The sequence below is a fragment of the Cetorhinus maximus genome, chromosome 3 (assembly GCF_964194155.1).
Source record: "Cetorhinus maximus chromosome 3, sCetMax3.hap1.1, whole genome shotgun sequence".
NCBI lineage: Eukaryota > Metazoa > Chordata > Chondrichthyes > Lamniformes > Cetorhinidae > Cetorhinus > Cetorhinus maximus.
Window position 1 is genome coordinate 59349803 of NC_135881.1, and position 18365 is coordinate 59368167.

General features: G+C 42.0%; 1 protein-coding gene across 3 annotated transcripts in view; it reads right to left on the reverse strand.

Moving 5' to 3' along the window:
- rundc3b (RUN domain containing 3b) overlaps window positions 1-18365 on the reverse strand; it is a 111005-nt gene that overhangs the window by 8173 nt on the left and 84467 nt on the right. For all 3 annotated transcript variants that reach the window (XM_078538436.1, XM_078538439.1, XM_078538438.1), the window contains 3 exons: window positions 12050-12130; window positions 8105-8273; window positions 5481-5638 (listed from right to left, as the gene is read on the reverse strand). In XM_078538436.1, the coding sequence (XP_078394562.1) occupies window positions 5481-5638; window positions 8105-8273; window positions 12050-12130 (408 nt within the window). The remainder of the gene's footprint in view (window positions 1-5480; window positions 5639-8104; window positions 8274-12049; window positions 12131-18365) is intronic.

Below are 18365 nucleotides of genomic sequence, written 5' to 3' on the forward strand. Positions count from 1 at the left end.
AGCAAAACTGGAGTCAATGGGAATCAGGGGGAAAACTCTCCGCTGGTTGGAGTCATATCTAGCACAAAGGAAGCTGGTTGTGGTCCTTGGAGGTCAGTCATCTCAGCTCCAGGATATCGCAGCAGAAATTCCTCAGGGTAGTGTCCTTTGCCCAACCACATTCAGCTGCTTCATCATTGACCTTCCTTCCATCATAAGGTCAGAAGTGGGGAGGTTCACTGATGATTGCACAATGTTCAGTACCATTCGTGACTCCTCAGGTACTGAAGCAGCCCATGTCCAAAAGCAGCAAGACCTAATCAATATCCAGACTTGGGCTGACAAGTGGCAAGTAACATTCGTGCCACACAAGTGTCAGGCAATGACCATCTCCAATAAGAGAATTTAACTATTACCCCTTGATGTTCAATGGCATTACCATCACTGAATCCCCCACTATCAACATCCTGGGGGTTACCATTGACTAGAAACTGAATTGGACTAGCCATATAAATACTGTGGCTACAAGAGCAGGTCAGAGGCTATGAATCCTGCAACGAGTAACTCACCTCCTGACTCCCCAAAGCCTGTCCACCATCCACAAGGCACAAGTCAGGAGTGTGATGGAATACCCCTCAACTTGCCTAGTGAGTTCAACTCCCACAACACTCAAGAAGCTTGACACTGTCCAGGTCAACCAGCCTGCTTGATTGGTGCCCCATCCACAAACATTCACTCCCTTCACCACTGATGCACAGTAGCAGCAGTGTGTACCGCCTCCAATATGCCTGCAGGAATTCACCAAGGCTCCACAGGCAGCACCTTCCAAACCCACGGCCACTACCATCTAGAGGGACAAGGGCAGCAGATAGATGGGAATACCACCACCTGGAAGTTCCCCTCCAAGTCATTCACCATCCTGATTTGGAAATATATCACCGTTCCTTCACTGTCACTGGGTCAAAATCCTGGAACCCCCTTCCTAACAGCACTGTGGATGTACCTACACCACATGGACTGCAGCGGTTCAAGGAAGCAGTTCACCACCATCTTCTCAAGGGCATGTGGGGATAGGCAATAAATGCTGGCCCAGCCAGCGAAGCCCACATCCCATGATTGAATTTTTTAAAATGTAGTTAAGTCGATACATTGCTAACAAATCCATCAGACCAATGCACCCCTAGCAGGTTTATCACTGTCTGCTTTTATCACAAGACAAGACACTTTTAAGCAGCATAGGAATGTATTTGATGCTTCACAGCTTTCCATACCAAGTTCTTCGTCATACTCAATATCTTTGGTTTTTCGGATCACTATCAGGTGAGATTTTCTGAGCTCTTTTTGTCATCAAGTCCCATTTCATCAATATCGGCCAACCTACTTTCTTGCTTCTATTTCCTAAACAGTTCTCATTTCTATCCTAATCCTTCATGACACCACTTTTCTTTTGAGAATTCTAGAGACCAAAGATTCAGAAATGCCTTTCTTCTGTTCAACTAGTTTTTGAATCCTCAGTTCCTTCAAACTATTCAAAGTATCCATTCGCTCACACAGCAATAACCGTTTTTTTTTGTTAGCTATCTGGAAAATTGAATTCCATTTCTCTCACACCCAAACAACACCAACAGCCTGTTGTCAGCCAGGACAAACCAGGAAAGCGCACTGACCAGTGAACCCAACCAGATGGAGAACTGAAAGCTTTTGGTTCAAAGGTGACAAGCCTCGTTAAAGTGGGATTTCTGTGCTCCACACTTGCCTATAGGATTATGGAACATTGAATTGCAATAAAGCAAATTTTTCATTACTGGAAGCATGGTTGGGGAGGGGGGCGGTCAAGGCGGTTGGAGGGGAATGGAATTTTAGAATTAGTTACATTAAAACTGGAATTGCGGTTAGGTAGTATTTTTCAAATGAACTGCTATGACTGCATCCACTACACAGTAATACAAGATTAGCAGTTCTGGATATAATGATCATTTACCTAGATGGACAGGAATTTAGTGGGTAGGTGTATATAGGCCTGCTTTTCTGTCAGTACAGACTGAAATTATGAATTTCAAAAAACTGTACTCTCCTATTCACACATCACACTTAATTAAACATCGTTCAAAAATCTAGTGTTGAAAATGGTTACAGAATTTAAAAATAATAGGCCTTTGCAGTGAATGTCATACTGCAATTTCTAGTATGTCTTTCAAGTCAGTGCACTGAATATGTTACTGCATTTTCAATTACGTAATTATATAATACTCACTCAACTTAGTTAACACCATGACAAATGGAGCTTGCAATCTCCTCCCTGCCCCCAAAAGGTTTTGTTCCAATGACACAAAACCAGCTGTCACATCGCCAGAGAAATGTGCATGGCAAGCAACTCTATATGCAATTCTTTATTTCAATTAATGCACCATTGCTATATTCATCTTCACAAGACCCAACAATGCCAAAATCAATGTTATGGCAGCAAAAAGTTCTGAAATAAATCAATAAAGTGGCAATTATGGCACTGCAAAGCTTATTGTCTTACGCAGCAGACCTCCTGTGGCACTGTTCACAGATAAATTGGAGGGTAAGCTAGCTTATTAGCATAAACATTAAAATAGTATGGTTTAGAGGGAGGCCATAGGGTCCATTGACCCTGTGATGGTTCTTTGAAAGAGCTACCCAATTAGTTCCCCTCTCATCCACTTTCTCCATAGGCCTACAATTTTTCCTTTCAAATATATACACAATTGCCTTTTAAAATTACTTTATTGAATCTGCTTCCACCATCCTTTCAGGCAATGGATTTCAGATTGCAATAACTCACTGTGCAAAAAAATCTCATCAGCTCTCTGGTTCTTTTGCTAATTATCTTAAATCTGTGTCTTCCAGTTACCATCCAGCCCATCATTGGAAACAATTCCTCTTTAATCCTCATAATAGTGAGCACCTCTTTTAAATCTCTTCTTAACCACCTCTACTCTAAGGATAGTCTTTGATCCCTGGTATCATTCTGGTAAATCTCCTCTGCACCCTCTCCTGGGCCTTGACATCCATTAGAAGTGCGGTGCTAAGTTGATCACATTACTCTAGCTAAGGTCTAACCAATAATTCACATAATATACAAATCATTATTCTGATGCTAAGGCCACGTTTATGTCCTTCGAAGCCCAGAAAGTTCAGTTGCTGTGCCTTTCTAGTCTGATATAAAACTAACTGTTCTTGGCAAATTTTCAGGCTAATAAGAAGTTAGTATGGATTCCATTTTGTTATTGTGATTCCTGCAATCAATTAGAAAATATTTTCTTCTGTGGGGTGATGTTAGTTTTGCACTTTTCAGATCTAAGAGTTTTTTTAAAAAAATAAATGACCTCAACAACAATAAGTATAATTGTTTGAGTGCCTTTTACTGCCAATCTCGACCCATACATACAGGGCTTGATGCCTCAAGCTGTAGATGTGCTGCCTATCCTGAACTATTCCTCAGTCATTTTCTAAATCACGTGGAAAGTGTTTTAAAAACACTATTAAAATTGTACAGCCATTTGCTGATCTCGTCTAAGCCAGTGCCAGGAATAATTCAATTGATCTCAGCATTCCTGGGGTAATGGGAGGATGTCAGCCTTCCTGTTCCTGGTAACTATTTAGTGGCTGAAAAATACTAATATGATCTTTGTTTAACGACAAGATCACCTCACAACTGAATATCTGCAGCACTCCCTGGGCTGAACTTTCCCCTTGTTGAGGGGGAAGTTGATGGGCAGGCGCGCTTCCGATCGCACCGATTGGAGGCACGGTGCCATTTTACGTGGGCGGGCCAATTAAGGCCTGCCCAGCGTGACATCCGCACGGAAGCGCTATGTGCTCCCTTTGTGGGTGGGGGTGGGAACGCCTAAAATCAAGAGTGCGCTCTTTCGCATATGTACACGAAAGAGCGCACTCATCTCCCTGAGGCTAAGTGCTGCCTCAGGGAGATCGCCTCTACTTTCAAAAATATTAATAGAAAAAAAATTTCCCTTACATGTCCCCTCATGTGACAATGTCACATGAGTTGGGGCATGTTCATAATTTCCAAAAAAACTTTATTAAAATTTTAAAAACCCTACATGAAACCTCAACACCTGTGGATGAGGCCTCATGTTTTTTCTACTTCCCACCGGGGCTCCTGGCCTGACCGGGCAGGTCCTGTAATTACTTTAATTGATCTGTCAATGGCCTCAATTGCCCATTGACAGGTTGGCAGGCACGCAGCTGATTTTGCTGCACCCCCGCCTACCTGAAAATTTAAATGGGACGCGGTGATGTCGGGAGTTCCGCCTGATGTCACCACGCATCATTTTACGCATCGGCGAACAGGCCACGCCCCCCCCCCCATTCGCCGACGGTAAAATCCAGCCCCCTTATCTAAGGTCAGGCATGCAGAATGGACAGCTGGCTGGTAGTTCTCATGGAACCAGAAGTCAAAGCCCTTAGGAGAGGGGGCAAAAAGGAAATAAGAAATGAGTTGGGGATGAAAATGTTAAAAAAAGGATTTCCATGCGTTCAACAGCTGATGTGCATTATAGACATAAACAATGATACACTGAGTTTTAAAAATTGCAACTTTTTCAGGGTGATAAAAGGGGCAATGCCTTCATACCAATCCAGAATCCTGGACATAATACGTAGTGTTTTAGTATTAATCAATAAGTTGCTGAATAAACATGGCAAGAAATAGCAGTAACCGGCTTTTCTTCTCGTGTTGCATGGAAATGTGGATACGGGAATAATGAGGGATTCAACCTGTTGTCTCATTCTTTAAATCACTGCTTATCTTTGGTTACTACTCAGTGGCACATTGCTTGTCAAGTAGGATCTTGTTTTGTTTGCTACTCCTCCCCCACCCCTTTCTCCATTTGTGTAAATGCCAAATATTAGTTATTGTTAGCTAGCTTCAAAGAGTTAAGTTAGCAAAGCAAAAGGAACCTTATTCTACAAATTATTTTTAAAAATCCTTTCAAGGTGTTCTATTTGAACAAGATTATGAGATTCATACCAAGAAGGCCATTCAACCCATCTAAATTATTCTGTCCAGAAAGGAACTATAGTCCATGTCCTCACCCACCCCCCATTGAATCTAGTTGTTTCTTAGAATTATTCTACTACTTTATCTGGAAGTTCATTCTTTTCAATCATAAATCTATCTTTAATTGTTTTGAGCTTGTGTCCCCTTGCCCTCTTTCATAATTTAATTATAAAATAGTATTCTGAATATACCTTTTTCCCCTTAACTTTCTTGTACAGCTCTACAAGTCAATCTCTACAGCTTCACCTCCCAAACGCCTGTGTTCCAGGCAGCTCCAACTCTCTCCAGTCTATCCTCATAACTAAGAGTCCCGACACTGGGACAAACCTCTTGTCTCTTCTCTGCACTGCCTCCGATGCTTCTGATAAATGCTACATTAAAAAGGATATAATGAGGTGCCTCAGTATAGTCAATAAATGGGACTTGAGCAGTGCCGCACAATTATATTTCTTACAGCTGATCCTGCAGTTCCAGGATGATGAACTCCAGTTGTTCCTTCTCCAATTTGTGGTTCAGGTCAGCCTCTTCCATCCTTTGTAGAACAAGTTTGTTTTGAGCAACTGACTCTGCAAGTTGAGCTTCTCGCAAACGTACCAACTCCTCCAGGTAGCCCTAGAAACAAGTAAATAATAACAATTCAAGATGAAGGGGCCCACTCACATCACCAGACCAAGCTTAGAAAAATATTTTTTCACGGCAAATATTGAAAATAATAATCCAGACAGAAGCTAGACCTATGTCAGTATTCAACACAGACTTCCATTTGCTAGTGGAATTAAGCTGAACTACCCCCAAAAAAGTTGGTACAGCACTTTTAGAAGTTCTGAAAGATGCTATGCTTATATCCTTCATCCAGTGTAAAAGTGGAAAGTGATTTGAAAATGAGTTAAGCAGATAAACATTAATGTAACTTTGAAAGTTCAGATCCTTAGTGCAAGGCTACTTCACTACAAATCCTCCTCACTAGTGAAATGTTTATATATAGCCTGACAAACGCATGAGAGATCTATACTGAAAGCAAAAAATTCCAAGTGCTTATTGAAATTAGAGATTTTTACTGAAATAAACAGGGCATTGTTGATTATATAGGTCACAAAAATGCAATGATCCAATAGGGAAAGATACTGCACCAATGCTGGTGTATAGGATTCATTGCACAGCTATAAAAGTTTTACAAACCATAGTTACTCAAATTAAAATAAATCCCAATTGCAATAATTCCCTGCGACAACATTGGATATGTGCAAATATATTTGTAGCTACTGGGAGCTTTGCAGGATCCCAATGGAAGAGGACTCACACGCACACACGCAGAAGAGAGCTTCACTGAAGCATTGTGCTTTGTATATGAGCAAGGTCACGGCTTTGCAGTGGTCACGGGAAGACACATGTAATTGTAGAATGCAGACCTCAAAACTAGCATAAATCCCAATATAATAATTTGAGTTACTCAGCTCTCAAATGCCAACGTCAATAAATAGTCAAGATCACAAAAGCAATCCCCAAGTCACTGTTAAACATTCCTGCAATCTCATGTAATGAAATCAGAATTTGACTTATTTAGTCACATAAAACAGTGGCTGTAGATCAATAATTAGATCAATTATTTGCTTAGATCAGTATAAAGTGCAGGAAATGGCTGAGGAAAGGTACGGCTGGATCTTTCCACACAACATGAAATGTGAAAGACACCAAGAAAATACAAAGGAGTAAGCCCCTACCTCTGGAGTTCATTTCTGATCTCAGCCAGAATTGTCTCAGATGTGAGCATAGCTAAGATAGCTCTGAAGAAGGGACAGAGAGAAGAGTTCCAATACATTGGAAGCTCAAAATCATTACACCTGATAATTTTTCAAATATATCAAATTTGAAGCCTGAAAATATATAATCATGCAAAAAAGTTGTGCAGGACTCAAAAGTAATTACTATACATTAGTGTCAAGGAAGTGTGACACAGAAAAGCATAATAATAAAAGCATAAACATACTGTTCCTTATTATTTGAGTCTTAGCTATATAAAATGACCTGTAGATTCCTCCACCAGAGTTTATGCCAGAAAGGTGTAGCTACCTTTTGCTCTCACTGTACAAGCTTGCCTCTGAATTCTTATTCTTTGATGGTGAACTAAAGGAACATTTTGACAGTTGTTTGTGCTACCACTTTTAACCAACTTATCACCACTGTATCAACTATCTTTCATTTCTCACATTCTAATTGCCATTATCTCATGTTTCATCCATTTACCCATCTCTAGTTCTGTGTTTTTCTTCCTCAAACCATTTGCTGTGTCCATTTTAAACACTGTTCATTTGTAATTTCTTCTGGTTCTGACAAAGGGTCTGCACCTGTAACTTTCACATGTGTTCTCCCAACAGACTGATATCAAGGGCATCGCACCTTTGAATTTCTCCATTGCTCCAAAAAAGTTCAAATGGAACCTTCGGAAACCTAGACATTCCTCTCATTTAAACTTCACCTTTAGGCACTTCAGATGGATATAATCTCCATTCTTTTTATTTAGTAAAGGGTGAAAGGAATGTTGAGGAGGCCTATCATCATTCAGGGGAGGGGCATTGATCTTATAATATGGATCCATTTTCAAAACACAACTCTGGTTGGAGTTCTGAGCCTGGAATGTTGGCTTGTTTTCTCTAATAGTCTGTAGCTCATTCAAGTCTTCAATTTCTTCTTAGTGGTCAAAGCACCTATTGTCTGTTTTCCTTCTTTGTTAATCCCTCTTTCACAGCAGAAGGTATTTGCTTATCTTTCTAATTAGACTTCTGAAGAAGGCTTGCATCCAAAACATCAATTCCTTTTCTTTTATTCTCTCTATATAAGTTCCTACTGGAAGACAATTTCTAAACCATGGATCCTGGGGAAATGCACACTATTACTCAGGTGGGAGTTAACATGTTTGTGCTGTGCCTTCTGATTCCACCTCTGCACCACAGGGAATGGAGAAAGTGCTTGTCCCCTTTAAAGGTAACAGTCTATATCAGGAACTGAACAATGGAGAACTAGGGTGACTATTCCCCATCAATAAAAAGCCCAGACCCCCACATCAACAATGAGAATTACCTTCTGCTCCAATGCCAGCCTGAACTTCTGCTCCACTCGCTTGCACTTGTTGTACCAACTGTGCTCATCGGTAATGAAAGGTGGACCAATGTTTTCGGGTGTGCTCCCTTCACTGCCGCTGCTTCCCAGAGTCCGCAACTCCTCCTCATCACTGCTGATACTCTCAGAGCTTTTGCCAAGAACATGACATTTCATGAATTAGGTTTAGCTGAAGCTATCAGCACAGTGACAGGAAATTTAATATATATAATATAAATTTAAGAGTACAATTCTAAAGTGGTGCTGAAGCAGAGAGACCTAGATGTGTATGTGCATAAATCACTGAAGGTGGCAGGATAGGTTGAGAGAGCGGTAAGTAAAGTATACGGCATCTGGGCTTTATCAATAGGGGTGGAGAGTACATAAGCAAGGAAGTTATGTTAAACCTGGGGCAGAATTTTCCCCCCATCGGGTGGGAAGTTGAAGAGCGGGCGCGCGGAGGTGCGCCTCCGATCAGCACCCCAATCGGGGGCACGCCACCATTTTACATGGGTGGGCCAATTAAGGCCCACCCAGCGTGACGTCCGCACGGAAGCGCTCCCTGTGCAGGCGGGGGAATTCCCTAAGCCGAGAGTGTGCTCTTTCGTGCATGCGCACAAAAGAGCACACTCATTTCCCTGAGGCTAAGTGCTGCCTCAGGGAGAATGACTCTACAGTAAAAAATGTTAAAAATAGAAAGAAAAAATTTCCCTGACATGTCCCCTCATGCGGCACTGTCACATGAGTTGGGACATGTCCATCACTTTTTAATTCAGTTTAATTACATTTTTTAAAACCTACATGAAACCTCATCCCGCTGGTGGTTAAGGTTCATGCTCTTTTTACTGCTCGCCAGGGCTCCTGGCCTGCCCGCCAACCTTAAGCTTGGATGGGCAGGTCCATTAATTACTTCAATGACTCTGTCAATGGCCTCAGTTGGCCATTGACAGGTCAGCAGGGGCATAGCTGATTCTGCTGAGCCCCCGCCTATCTGAAAATTTAAATGGGGAGCGGTGACATCAGGAGTTCCGCCCGACATCATCCCGCGTCATTTTATGCGTCGGCGAGCGGGCCCCATCCCCTGCTCGCTGACCAGAAAATCCTGGCCCTGTATAAAGCACTGGTTTGGACTTAACTGGTGTATTGCATCCTGTTCTGGGCACTGCACTTCAGGAAGGACGTGAAGGCATTGGAAAGGGTGCAGAAAAGATTCATGAGAATGGTTCCAGGGATGAGGAACTTCAGTTAGATGGATAGATTGGAGAAGTTTGAACTCTTTTCCATGGAGAAGAGAAGGGTGAGAGGAAATTTGATAGAGGTATTCAAAACCATGAGGGGTCTGGATGATGGGGAGAAACTGTTCCCCTTGGTGCAACAATTGAGAACCAGGGGGCACAGATTTAAAGGTAATTGGCAAAAGAAGCAATGGTGACATGAGGAAAACTTTATTTTTGCAGCAAGCGGTTAGGATCTGGAATGCACTGCCTGTGTGTGTGGTGGAGGCAGGTTCAATTGAGGCATTCAAGAGGGAATAGGATTATTATCTGAAAGGGAAGAATGTACAGGGCTACGAGGAGAAGGCAGGGGGAGTAGCACCAGGTTAATTACTTCTTCAGTGAGTCAGCACACACATGACAGGTCAAATGACCTTCTTCTGTGCCTTAATCATTCTATGATTCTTGAACTTGGAGCCTTCCTATAAAACTGTATGACTCGTGCATCAAATTAGAGAGCTTTAACAGAGAATAACCTGTTGGATTTGTTTGACTTTATGTACTGGGATGTTGGAATGCATGACATACTCCAGCAGGGCTGCCATATTATTGCATGTAATTATTTTTGATTGGTTAGGTTTAACGTTACCTCTCAGCTCAATGGTTAGAACTTGGTTTCGTGGAGAGTTCGTATGGATGCTCAAAAACATTTCCAGCTCCCTACCCCCAACACCAGGAACAAGACTGACAATAAACAGCAGTTGTGAGCAAGCTGCAATAGTCAAAATTAAACAAACGTGGCCATCCATTTAATATTTTGTTTTGTTTTAAAAATGTCAAAATAGAACACATGAACTTTAAAATGTTTTGTTTTCAGTTGGGAAGCTAGAGCAACTATTTGGAAGTCATTATTTCATGGAGAGCAACATAAGGAAAAACCCCTTTACACAATGATTCATTCGGATCTGGAATGCAGTGCCCAAGAGTGTGGTGGAGGCAGATTCAATCATTGCTTTTGAAAGAGACTCGGATTATTAACTGAAGAGGGAAAAATTGCAAGGCTACATGCATTGATCTTGCAGAGAGCAGGAACAGACATGAAGGGGTGAATGGCCTCCTTCTGTGCTGTAACAATTCCATAATTCTACGATTCTATAGGATCCAGACTAGCATATATATTATTGAGACTTTCATCTGAGTCAAGTCAAGATGGTGGCAGGTGGAAACTGATTGGGAATCAAGCAGCAAAGCTTTGCAGAACTATTTTAACAGCATGCCCGCCCCATTCCTGCCAGGCAGGATACATTAAAATTGCCATGAATTTACAATTTACATGCATTGCCACTGCTGTAAAAAAAATTACAAGTTTCTCAAATATTGGCAGATGGGGAAATGGATGCTGACCCTTGTAGAGCAAAACCAAGAGGTGCTGAAAGCTTGCTCTAGAGGAGAGAGCAGTATACAGTTGGAAGGGCTTAGGGAAGTAGTTCCTGGGGGTAAGGCTAAACAGCTGAAGACCATGACACCAATGATGGGACAAAAGACAGAGGATATGCACAAAAGCTGGTGTAAGAGAACTGAGCAGGTGGGTTGTGGGGTGGGGGGGGGGGGGTGTGTGGATGAGGGGAAGAGTTGTGAAGCAAGTGGAGAGAGTGCAAGAGATTACATTGATGTGGAAATCAGGCAGTCCCATGAAGGGTTTTGGAGATGATGGAGGATCATAAATGTAACACAAATGTAGGTCGACCGGAATAGGAGTAACGGACAGTCAGGGCTTCATGCAGGATATAATGTGGGCAGTTGAGTTTTGAACAAGAGTCTGTAAAAGGTGGAAAGCAAGCAAAGGGGATACTGAAATAATTAAACGTGGAGTTGATCACAGCCTATTAAGGGCTCTAGTTGTGGAGTAGCTCAGGTGGGAATGAAGGCAAATGATGCTGCATTGGTGGAAACTGCAATAATACACGTGGGGTTTCAAGCTCAGTTCAGGATCGAACAGAAACCAAGGATTTGAGCAGCTTGATTCAGCCTGAGCAAGTGTAGAGGCAAGGGGCTGGAATCAATAACAAAGGAGCAGAGTGTAACCTTGTATCAAATGAGATTTTAGTTTCTGTTAATTCTGAGTTCGAGGAATTCTCACAATGACTAAAATTAAAAACGAGGGTAGTCCTCCTCCAAGTGCAAAGTTAAACAGTCCAACTATAAACCAAGGACAGTAAAGACTTTTCCTTTTAGGTTTACAGAAAAGAAGTTACACCCTAAAGTCTCATGCCCTACAATGTAAAGCATCCACACTTTAGATCTAAACCTTTTGAAACGTTTACTCTGGGAACAGACATAAAATGAGAAGAACAAACTTGCATTTATATGACACTTTATCATGTCCTCGGACCAACAGATTACTTATCTGAGATTCAGTTCAGGAGCCCCATAATGTGCCACCTTAGTAACTTATATCCTGAGTAATTCAAGATATTTATCTAAGATATTAATGAGCTAATTTCCAAATATGACTGATAAAACAATATCATAAAGTCTGGTGGATTTATGGGGTGGATAGCGGGAAGTATCATGGACTATCAGTTGGCATTAATGTAATACGAATAAGCTGAGGTTAAGAATTTTAGTGAAGCCAGGCTTCGAGATTTTTAACCATGTATTGTTTAATTTAAGCTCGCTGAAGAAAAGAATACACAAATTAGAATGAATCTACCTTTGCGTGAACTTCAGATAGGGGGTGTAGTCTATAACAGCAGGACAATTGCCATCCAAACTCTCACCCTTTAAACAGAAGCTGAAAGAAAAGAAGGTAAATAATTTATTCATCACAGTCAAGCCAGTTACTTAACAGATTGCATTTCAAGGAATTATTTGAAATTTCACCCCTATATTTTGCACAATATATGGTACAATTTCAAAAATGTTTGCTTTTCCTTGATATTCACAAATTAAACATGCAGAAATACAAAATTTGGGAGTTGGGGATAACAACGTGCATGTGATGTGCAAGAACCAAAACGTGAGATTCATTTGCAGCAAGGAGGAGAAATAATTGCAGGCAGGGAGACCTTTGGCCTATAAGTGATACTCAACAGCCAAGAGGGGAATACAGCCTCACAGTGAATATGTCTCTTCGGCAAAGTCCTTCACAAGAGGATCTGGATTCAAAAGCCTGTGGCAGGCAAGCCTAGTACACAGCTTTGCATTTGGGCTACTTGAATATCAAGTTGAGTTGCACATCATAATTTCTCCTGCATAGATCCTTCTACCACACTCAAGGCAAATACTCATCATCAGATGATTAGTAAATTCTGATGTTTGGCATGAAAGATCCTTGAAAGAAGACTAATGAGTGGGAACCTTATATTGGTATACAAATTACTAAGGAAAAAATATAGTGCCTCTCACGCCATAAGAATATCCTAAAGCATTTCATAACCAATGAATCAATTTCAGGTGTAGTCAGCCATTGCAATGTAGTCAACCACAGCAGTTAATTTATACATGGCAAGGTTCTACAATAAATAGACAATCCAACAGTTGTAAATGCAAGTCTTTTTTTTCCCACTGAGGCCCAGTGACCTCAGAAAGATGACGCTTAACATGGACTGTGACCCAATTAAACCCAAGACCATGAGCAATGACTAAACGCAAAAGTTATGAGTGAAGATTTAAAACCAATAGATTGGAGGAAGATGCTTAACAACGCTTCACTAGAAGATAATTGGAACTCCTTCAAAAGAATAAAGCTAGAGATGACAATGCTCAAATGGCCCATGGTGCCACCTCATACATAATTTGTGGGATTAGTACACACTAGAATCCACGTTGTTCCAGAGTATTTTTATCAAGTTAGACTATGACTACAGACCAAAGAGACATTGACCCATACTTGTAAAAGGTATCCTTACAGCTGTTACCAAGAAAACCTGAAACAACACTCAAGAGTAGAGTGGCAAAGGGAAAAGTTATGGAGTCATTATAAAGGCAGCTGGATACTGTAACATAGAGCTGGGGAGGGGAGGGGAAGTCCATGTTTGATTTGAAGGAGGAGTTTGGTAAGTAGAAGCCAATAAGGTCAATAGATGAAGGCCGAAGGTGAAGTCACAAAAGGTGGCAGTTTTTGGTTAGACTTGATTAGAGAGAGAGAGAGATAAATAACTAAATAAACTGTCTCTGAAGAACTGATAGAATAAAGATTTTAAATTTTCCCATTGAAGAACAGAATAGATGAAGTTGGAATAATTCAAGAACTGCACTGAGAGAAATTAGTTTGTGTGCAGTGGGGACATGCGAATTGAAGGTAGTTGAAAGAGGTTTAAACATATAATCTAGGCTCACACTCCAATGCAATATTGAAGGAGTGTCAAAACTGTCAGAGATGCCATCTTTCAAATGAAACATTAAACCAAGGTCCCATCTGCCCTCCCAGGACATAAAAGATCCCATTGCACAAGCGAAGAAGAGTAGGGAAGTTTCCCTTAGTGTCCCGACCAATATTTATTCCTCAACCAGTATCACCAAAACAGATTATCTTGTCATTATCTCACTGATGTTTGCGGGAACTTGCTGTGCACAAATTGGCTGCTGCATTTCCTACATTGCAACAGTAACTAGACTTCTAAAGTAACTGATTGGCAGTAAAACCCTGCGGAATATCAAGGTTGTGAAAGGCACATGTACTGGAAGGATCAGTGTTTCAGCTATTCAGAATTCATAATTCAATGACTTAGATGAGGGGACCAAGTGGACTATATCCAAGTTTGCTGAGGTGGCAAAGTAATCTTTGAAAAGGATACATAAGTAATTGGGTAGTGGAGTATGTGTGGGGAAAAGTGAAATTTTTCACTTTAGCAAGAAAAATGGAAAAGCAGGATTTTTTTTAAAAAGGTGAAGAGGCCAATAAATGCTGGCAGAGGAATTTGGGTGCCCTTGCACAGGAATCACAGAAAGTTAACATGCAGGTAGGAAGGAAATTAGTATGTTAGCCTTTATTGTAAGGGGGTTGGAGCAAAGGTCAAGGACGTCTTACTGCAATTATGCAGGGATTTAGTGAGACAAGGAAACTGTGTACAGTTTTGGTCTCCTTACCTCAGGAAGGATATACTTGCCTTGGTGCAACAAAAGTTCATTAGATTGATTCCAGGGATGAGAGGACTGTCCTATGAGGAGAGATTAAGTAGAATGGATCTATATTCTCTGGCGATACGAACGAGAGGTGGTCTCATTGAAATATATAAAATTCCGAGAGCGTTTGATAGGATAAATGTGAAAGGCTGTTTCCTCAGGCTGAAGAGTGTAGAACTAGGGGGCCATAGTGTCAAGGTAAGAGATAGGTCATTTAGGACTGAGATGCGAAAAAATTTTCTTCACTGAAAAAGTTGTGATTCACCACCCGAGGGTTGTGGATACTTAGTAGTTGAGCATATTCAAGACTGAAGTTTCTGTGGTGGTTAGCACAGCTGAGAGGCTTGCTAGGCCATCTCAGAGGACAGCTAAAAGTCAACTACATTGCTGTGGGTCTGGAGTCACATGTAGGGCAGATCAGGTAAGGATGACAGATTTGCTTTGCTAAACAACATTAGTGAACCAGATGGGCTTTTACAACAATCGATGATAGTTTCACGGCATCCTGACATCACTGCGTGTCATTTAGATTTTCAGCTCGGTGGGTGTGCAGTTGACCAGTCAACGGCCTATTAAGGCCATTAAAAAAGTAATTAAAATGATTAATGGACAGGCCCGTCCAACCTTAAGGTTGGTGGGCAGGCGAAGAGCCCAGGCAGCTTCAGGAAAAACATGAAACCTCATCCACGGGTGGGATGAGGTTTCATGAGAGATTTAAAATTTGTGTCACATTTTTAACATAAGTAATTGACATGTCCCAGCTCATGTGACAGTGTCACACGAGGGGACATGTCAATAAAATTTTTCTCATCCTTTAGTATCTTTTTAAAAGTTAAAGTGATCTCCCTGAGGCAGCACTTTGCCTCAGGGAGATGAGTGCGCTCTTTTGTGCACATGCGCAGGGAGCGCACAGCGCTTCCGGGTGGATGTCACGCTGGACAGGCCTTAATTGGCCTGCCCACCTAAAATGGCGGTGTGCCCCCAAGCGGGGGCGCCGATCGGGAACCCGCCCGCTCCCGGACAACCCCCCCTCCCCCACCCTCCAAAGGTCGGGGGGGGAGATCCTGCCCTAGCTTTCAATTCCAATTTTGTTTTAATCAATTGAATTATTAAATTGCATTTAAATTCCACCAGCTGCCATGATGGAATTTGAACCAGTATCCCAAGGGAGCATAAGCCTGAGCCTCTGGAATACTAGTCAATGACATGACCACTATATCAAAACCTCCTTATGTTCAATTTGGGTTCCACCAGGGCCATTCAGCTCCTGACCTCATTACAGACTTGGTCCAAAACATGAGTAACATCAGTAAAAGAGCTGATGTCAAGAGAAGAGTCACTGGCCTTGAATTCAAGGCAGCATTGACTGCATGCGACATCAAGGAGCCCTGGCAAAAGTGAAGTCAATGGGCATTAGAGGGGAAATGCTCCACTGTTTGGAGGCATACCTAGCACAAAGGAAAACAGTTATGGTTGTTGGGGGGGCCAATCATTTCAGTCCAGGAACATTGATGCAGGAGTTCCTCAGATTCGTGTCCTTGGTCCAACCATCTTCATCTGTTTCATTGATGACTTTTGCTTATCATAAGGTCAGGAGCAGGAATGTTTACTGATGATTGCACAATGTTCAGTACCAATGTTTGCAACTCTTCAGAAGCAGTTCGTGTCCATATGCAGCAAGACCTGAACAACATTCAGGCTTGGGCTGATAAGTGTCAAGCAACATTCATGCCAGGCAATGACCATCTTCAACAAGACAGAATCTAATCATCTCTCCTTAATATTCAATGGTATTATCATCACTCAATCCCCCACTCTCAACATCCCGGGAGTTACCAGAAACTGAACTGGACCAGCCATACAAATACTGTGGCTACAAGAGCAAATCAAAGGCTGGGAATTCTGAGGTAAGTAACTCACCTCGTGACTCCCCAAAGCCTGTCCATCATCTACAAGGCACAAATCAGGAGTGTGATGTAATACTCTCCACTTACCTGGATGAGTGTGGTTCCAGCAACACTCAAGAAACTCAATACCATCCAGGACAAAGCAGCCAGCTTGATTGGCACCTCATCTAATAACTTAAACATTCACACTCTCCACCATCAATGCACAGTTTCAGGAGTGTGTACTATGTACAAAATACAATCACTAAGGCTCCTTTGACAAAACCTTCAAACCCACAACCTCTACCAGGCGCATGGGAGCATCACCACCTCCAAATTCCCCTTCAAGCTACGCACCATTCTGACTTGAAATGGCAGCAATGCCATTCCTCCACTGTCACGGGATCAAAATCCTGCAACTTCCTTTCCAGCAGCACTGAGGGGAGAATTTTCTGGCTGGGGGCAGGCGCGGGCAGGCACGCGGCCGATCACCGCCTGCAATCGGCTATGTGCCATTTTATGTGGGTGGGCCAATTAAGGCCCACGTTCCCTGTGCATGCGCATGAATGAGCGCAGAAATCTCCCGGAGGCACGGAGTTGCCTTAGGAAGATTACTTTGATTATGAAAACTTGAAGTAAAGAATTTTAAAAATTATTCAGACATGTCCCCTCATGTGACTGTGTCACATGAGCTGGGACATGGGAATGAATTTTGATAAAAAATTTTATTAAATTTATATTAAATTATATATTATTATTACTTGTATTATTAAACTTATAAACCCTTCATGAAACCTCATCCCGCCCGTAGATGAGGTTTCATGATAAATGCGAAGGCGCCTGGGCTCTTCACCTGTCTGCCAACCTTAAAGTTGGACGGGCAGCTCTGCTGGTGATTTCAGTTGGTATTTAAATGGCCTTGACAGGCCTTTGTCAGTTCAGCGGACGCACAGCCAACTCCGGTGCTTGCCCGCCAAACTGAACATCAGAATGATGCACGGTGACGTCGGGGCACATGACCAACGTCACTGTGCATCATTTTATGCATTGGCGAGTGGGGCCTGACCCCGCACGGCGACCAGAGGATTCAGGCCTGAGTATACCTGCACCAGATGAACTGAGAAGGTTCAAGAGGCAGCTCACCACCATCTTAAGGGAAACGGATGCTGGTCTTGCCAGTGATGCCTACAGCCCATGAAAGAATAAAAAAATACTGAGATCAACTAGATTTTGGGCACAAAAGGAATCCAGGGATTCGGGGATAAGGCAGGAAAGTAGAGTTGTTGCAGATGCTCAGCCATCATCTTACTGAGAGTTGCAGTATTTCCATGGGTTCAGATGGCCTGCTCCTGCTCTTATTTCCTATACTATGTTCTGAGGCCTCACTAGTGATCTTTACAGGTTTAGCATAACTTCCTCGCTTTTCATTTCAAACTCACTCCATTTACATCAAATATTTTTCTTATTGTTAACTTACTGGAGTATTCTGAAGGATCACAAATGCCGCAGGACAACTGTTTCTCCACCCTGATGGACTCCCCTAAGTTGAAACCGTAAACCCCTAGCTGTTTTGATTAAATTTTCTTTGGTGTGCAGCCAATTTTTTTCATTGCACAGTACATTTAAATTTTTCGTGTGGCCATGCATGTGCATTATTTAACCTGGAACAGGGCTTCCAGGCTGCTGCATGGCCAGACACACATGGAGCCTAGCAAGAACATTTCTAGTGACCAGTATCCAATCCCCATTGTTCTAGTAGCCCGCACCTTTGGATGTGGATGAACACTTCCTCATCATTGCTGAGGATCTTTTAAGACTTAATTTTTAATCTGTACAGTGTTAGCAGAAAATGGATTGTCCTACTGTTTGTTTGTTTGTTAGCATTAAAGTTTCATATGCACTTAAAGAACAGTGAGCAGAACTGTGTGCTTGTGTGTGTATTTTCTCAGCCAGAAGGCAATGCATATAGCTTGGGCCAACCCAACCTTGAAATACAACTGTCTAAAACCAGTGCCT